The sequence below is a fragment of the Onychostoma macrolepis genome, chromosome 07 (assembly GCF_012432095.1).
Source record: "Onychostoma macrolepis isolate SWU-2019 chromosome 07, ASM1243209v1, whole genome shotgun sequence".
Taxonomy (NCBI): Eukaryota; Metazoa; Chordata; class Actinopteri; order Cypriniformes; family Cyprinidae; genus Onychostoma; species Onychostoma macrolepis.
The window spans coordinates 44659019-44665018 of NC_081161.1; the positions used below are offsets into that span (position 1 = coordinate 44659019).

Consider the following 6000-nt stretch of genomic DNA (forward strand, 5'->3'; position numbering starts at 1 on the left):
CACTTTTACATTTTGACATTTCAATCATACAGTCATGTGTTTGTCTACTCTTTTCTTGACTTTATCAGCATTTTAATCCATCTTGTAGATGACCCATCTTGTAGGTTCACTTAAAGTGGGAACTAAACGTCTTTTCCAACTTGAAATATACAGTCACAAAGAATTGTTTATTACACAGAATCTGTACCAATATCATGGACCATAAGAACTCTTAAGTAATTGCAATTTAATAAATTTAAGTTGGTCCAACTTAAAATAAGAAGTTAACAACACATTTTCAAACTGTTATTTGTCAGTGTAACTCAAAATTGTCAAGTTCACTTAATGTACTTCTTTAATTATGCATTAAGTTGGCGCTTTAGGAGCAAATATAGCGGCTTCTCCGAGATAGGTATAAACGGAGGTTGGAGCCAGCTCCAAATGGGCGGGACTTGTTAATATTCCCTACACCAAACTCATATTTATTCAATGACATCATTGCCTTTTGAAGTTTAATCCAGCTGTATTGAGGTTCTTGTCTTTCCATCCCCAACTGTAAGACCTCTTGAAATTATAATTAAGACTTTTCTTATACCATTTAACATGTATAAAATTTATGGCCATAAAAAGTTTTAAATAAGTAAATTGAGAGGTTTTTAAGGACCCACAGTATTTAAGTTAGCCCGCTGGGCAGGGCAGTGATACATTTTGGAAGCCCAACTGGAAAACGCAATAGCCCCGTGATTTTGCGAGCCCTGGGTTTCCTCAATTTTTTAAAGAAAAGTCAACTGATCGCTTTTTACAGTGTTAGTTTGGGCTCCTCCTCAATGCATCCTATAGAAATGTTGTAAAATCTCTCACACATCCAGTCGGTTTTTTCATTTTTTATCATGTAGACAATGTTTTTTACTTAAATTATTTTTCTAGCTGACTGATGAGCTTATGGATGGCCAGTGGTTAGGTATTGTTACGTGGCATTGTTTACAAGCTTTACAAGATTTCCAGTTTGACACAGAATGAGCGATTACATGAGACATTTCAATAAGTGTAGGCTCTCTTATAAAATAGCCTACCTTTTGATATTAATTCACATTCATTTCATACTATAATAGAGAAAGATATAATGGGTTCACTTGCCGCTTGAACTGAGGCGCTAAAGCGATTACACCTGCCGCAATAAAGAGCGCCAAAATCGTATTTATTTTATGAATTTTGTTATGAATTTGGCAGAATGTTAAAGCTGATACTTTGTTTATTAAAAAGTAACAAAGCACAAAGCTTATTGTGATTACTGGACGGCAAGTGCGCTGCAAACAGGCTAATATGAAGTTCACGCATTTACAGAACTCAGCATATAGACTAAAGATCTTGATAACAAGAAGCCATATTAGTAATGATTATAATCAGGGGTGCACATGAGTTTTTCAGCCTGGCTCTCATATGAGAACCTGGAGATTTGGTTTGGTCCTCACACGGGCTGTGACATGTAGTGTGACCCATAAAATATAACTCTAAAATTTTTTATTAATAATAGTGATAATATTATTGCACTTTATTTATTTATTTTATTTTATTATTATTTTTTTTTAATAAAATAACTAACTAAAAATAATGAACTAAATAATCAAGTGTGATAATACCATTTTATTTTAAAATAAAAAGGGAGTATTACATACAAATGCAATTATTTTATAGTAAACAAAAATAAAATGCTAACATTTATTATTATTATTATTATTATTATCATTATTTTAATTTTAATTTTCATCATTTTCAAACGTAAAATCAGCGAGCTTTTATTTTGGCGGGTTGCCGGCAAGTAAGTATTATGCGCTTCCGGGTTTAGCGCTGCTGATGGAAGAGCGTCAGTGAATGAAATGTCACAGTTTTGCTTTGAAAACGGCAGCGGTAGCCTAGATTGTGCTTTCAGTTTGGATAGAAATCTTATACAGTACAGTTTGTCGATCTAAAATGGTAATTGTGCATTAACAGCTGTCAACCATGTCGATACGTAAATGCGCTGTCAGAACTTATTTACGCAGCGCATTTTAAATTTTGGTGAGTGAAGTGATCACATCTCAGGATCCACTCAACAAACACTGACAAGAGATGGACAGAAACAAGTCCCGCCTTCATTTATTTTTTTAATTTTTTTTGGATAATCATTAAGATGACAGAAGATATGATCTGTTGCTACTGTTTCCTTGTGACTTTAAAATGTGGATGTGAGTCCTGAGAGTTTTAAGAGACTTTAGTTTAAAAAATGCAGTTTTCATTCTCATAAATAACTGAACTCTATGTAAGTGTAACTAGATTCCTAAAACAGTATCAAAATCACTGATCCTTTAAACGTCTTATGCATTTGAACAGAACAGTGACTAGAACATGTGATAACAGCATTAATAACAGCAATCATAGGCTACAGGGCTTCAATATATACCCTCCTGGTTAAATAAAGGTATAATAAAAAATATATATATGAGCGACTCTAGAATATCACACACTTGAACAACTAACTCAACTAAATGAAAAAGAAAGAGTCAAACAAAAAAATGCCAGATTTGTTCTTTTTCTTAGATGCATGTTTTCAGTGATTGATATTTTCATTGCACTATTCATAATATATTTATTTATACTGGACAATTTATAACATATAACTGCATAATGATTGGGGTTTTAACGTATTATTTTAAATTAAATTATTCTATTTTTCCAAAAGAAAATGCACAGGGTTATAGTAAAAAATACAACTCTCACATGTATCTGTCTGACAGATAAACTGTATGCTGTTATTTCAGCATGGCTGTTAATTTAATTATTTTAGCAAATAATGTTCTACATATATTGTTCTATTAAATCAGTCAGAGCTACAATGCTAAACTTATGCACCCTGGAGCAACAAATAATGATTTAAATGAGCATTGAACAGATGTGAATATGAACACTCACCTGATACAGTCAGTGTAACAGCAGCACTGATGTCTGATCTCTGTGAGTCTGATCTCTCTCCTCTACAGCTGTATTCACCGCTATCAGACACAGAAGCTGTGAAACTGAACTCTGCTGTTGTTGTTGTGTATGGACTGCGAGTGTTTCCATCTTTAAACCAGCTGTATCTCCACTGAATGTCTCCTGCTGGCTGTATGTCACATGTGAGAGTGACTGTCTCTCCTCTGAACACACGCTGATCTGGAGTCACCTTCAATACAGGTTTTGGTCTCTCTGTATTAATACACATATGAGTAAATATTGATCGTCTACAGTATCATTGTATCAATCACTGTTATGAACTCAAAACCTCCTCGTGAGAAAAACACTGCATTCTGGGCAAATAAACATCAAAGAACTACAAAACACTTCTCATTTGTTAATTCACAGTACCTTGAGTGAGTCCAGCGCGGATGAAGGACATCAGCACTAAAAGAAGAAGAAACATGAATATGATGCAGTTTCATTCATTCAACTTTTAAAATGTATCTTAACTTACTTACATTATTATTAATTTAGTCATTTTTCACTAAGTCATGTATCACTGCAATCTCTAGAATAAGCTATAACAATTTCAACTCGAATTAATGTTTCATCTTCTTTCATTTATTTGACAAATAATTTTGTATTGTAGTGTCAGGGGCATCATGCACTCATTATTTTTGAGGGGGCACGAGTGAAGGGGGGTCAGCAGCAATGATACCACTGTATAACTGATATATGTTCATGTTTTATTTATTTTTTATTTGTATTCTAAATATTCCCAAACTATATAATGAAATATCTCGCTTCTCAAATATGTGTAAGTAAATGCATTTTGCACCTTTATAGATTGTTAGTTGATCTACTGGTGATGGACAAAGTAGCCTAATACTGTAATCTATTAACTTTGCATAAAAACCTGTCTTTTTACTTAAGAACCAGATATGTCATGCCATAACATATTTTAATATGACTGACTTTGTATTTAATGTGAATTTAATACAAATATTGTAAGTCACTAATTTGCCTATAACACTTTCATTATACAGAAAGAAAGCAAAGAACATTTATCAAAGAACATTTTCACTTCAGTCCAGTGAGTTCAAGCACTCTCAAAACTCCCATAATAATATCTCAAGCTGTTCACACTGTGAATGAATCTCTTACATTCATCTTCATTCTGCTGTTTTTGATGTAAGAATTCATTCAGCGCGCGCGGTGACAGCGTGTTTTAGCGATGACTCATTTGAATACCTCTGAATCTCTGATTGGTCCTTGCATTCATAAATTCAACAGAATCGTGTGTGATTGGTTATAATGTGCAGCCAGCGAACTCAGATTTGAATTTAGCAGCATGGTGATGTTTTCCTTTTTTATGGTTTACAGCACAAATCGCGCATTGCACCCAGAATCGTTTGGTGTGATATGATACCAAATTTAGGGGGCCAAGCTTGTTGACACGGGGGCACTGCCCCCTTAGAACCGTCCCTGGAAATACAGTGAGTGAGTCTGATAAATTGTGAATTAGCTGTCATCATCAAAGCTTGTGCAGCCAGCCGCTCTGTCGAAATCTTCAGACATGTTTATGAATACTGTTTTATGTAGCTACAGTGTGCATCTTCTTCTGCTTGTAAAGAAGGTGCAGCGCATGCAGGTTCTACGACTCCTGCTTTAGCAGCATCACACACATGCGCTGTGGTGCTCTCCTGAATGTTCATTAAAGACTGACACAGAAGAGAAATAATGCTTAAATAAAGTTGATATTTTTGTTTTCTTTGCACAAAAAAAAGTATCCTCATAGCTTCATAGCTTCCTTACTATGTTTCTGTTTTTTGTGTGATTCAACGGTCTAAATACTTTATCATATGTGACTCTGGACCACAAGACCAGTCTTAAGTCGCTGGGGTATGTTTGTAGCAGTAGCCAAAAATATTTGTAAAATTATTGATTTTTCTTTTATGCCAAAAATCATTAGGATATTAAGTAAAGATCATGTTCCATGAAGATATTTTGTACATTTCCTACTGTAAATATATCAAAACTTCATTTTGATATATTTACATGTATAAATCTCAATTTCCAAAAATGTACCCTTATGATTGGTTTTGTGGTCCAGGGTCACATATATTTTAACATGTCATCACATTAAATTTGAACAATAAAGAATACAATTTGCAGTCGGTGCTGATAGCCTTGCAGTGTGCCAACATACAGCTGTTATTGTGCTAATCCTGACACGAGGACCTTTCCTGATCCACCCCACACTTCACTTCCTGTCAATTCTGATCTGTACTGTCTCAATAAAACCAAAACATGCCAGAAAAAGAGAATAGAATCAGCAGTAAGACTAAAGTCACAAACCCTCCTACACACAGCACAACCTGTTGAGATTGATCTTCAACTGAATACAACATATTAGAAACAGAAAACAGAAGAAAGTGTAGAAGAGGGCAGCCAAACTCAGTTCCTGGACGTCTGAAGCTCTGCTGATTTGAGCTGATTTGAGAACTACAGATAACAAGGCTGGAAACACTGCTGGACTGTGGCCCTTCAGGAACTGAGTTTTGCACCCCAGATATAGAATATAATAAAATACTTACGGAGAATGAGAGGCAGTGCACCGGACCCCATACTGACACATTAATAAAAAAACTGCTATTCGGTGTAATCTAAAACAGACACTTCCTGTTTAAACCGTCATTTCACACTTCAAGAAGAGACGAGGGAGGAGACGGAACTCTTTACAGAAATAAATGAAGAAATAGGAAGAAAAACAGATCCATTCTAAGATATTGAGCTTCTTTTTTTAGTGCATGCAAGTTGTTAGAGCTCTGTTTCTCTACTTGAAGATACGTTCTTTCAGAATTGTTCTGAAACTGTTATTTTGTTCATTCACACTCACAGCCGCACACATTAAGATTAGATGTCACGAGGTAACATCTAATGTAGGCCTTTTCATGTAATTTGAGTTTTGCTTTTTGTGCTTTGCAGCTGAAGTGTGCTTCATTCTGGAGAGATTGTGAGTAGCTCTGGTCTCAGTTTGTCGGACAA

The 6000-nt window shown here is 34.9% G+C and overlaps 1 protein-coding gene across 11 annotated transcripts in view; it reads right to left on the minus strand.

Moving 5' to 3' along the window:
• The window catches only part of LOC131544701 (sialoadhesin-like), a 23973-nt gene extending 18330 nt beyond the window's left edge, over positions 1-5643 (minus strand). For all 11 annotated transcript variants that reach the window (XR_009272199.1, XR_009272200.1, XR_009272201.1 and 8 more), the window contains exons 1-3: positions 5550-5643; positions 3361-3396; positions 2929-3201 (exon numbers count right to left, since the gene is read on the minus strand). Coding sequence is in view for 7 of the 11 variants with exons in the window: in XM_058783092.1 (XP_058639075.1) it covers positions 2929-3201; positions 3361-3396; positions 5550-5580 (340 nt within the window). In the remaining 4 variants the exon portion in view is untranslated. The remainder of the gene's footprint in view (positions 1-2928; positions 3202-3360; positions 3397-5549) is intronic.
• Between the last annotated feature and the right edge of the window lie 357 nt (positions 5644-6000).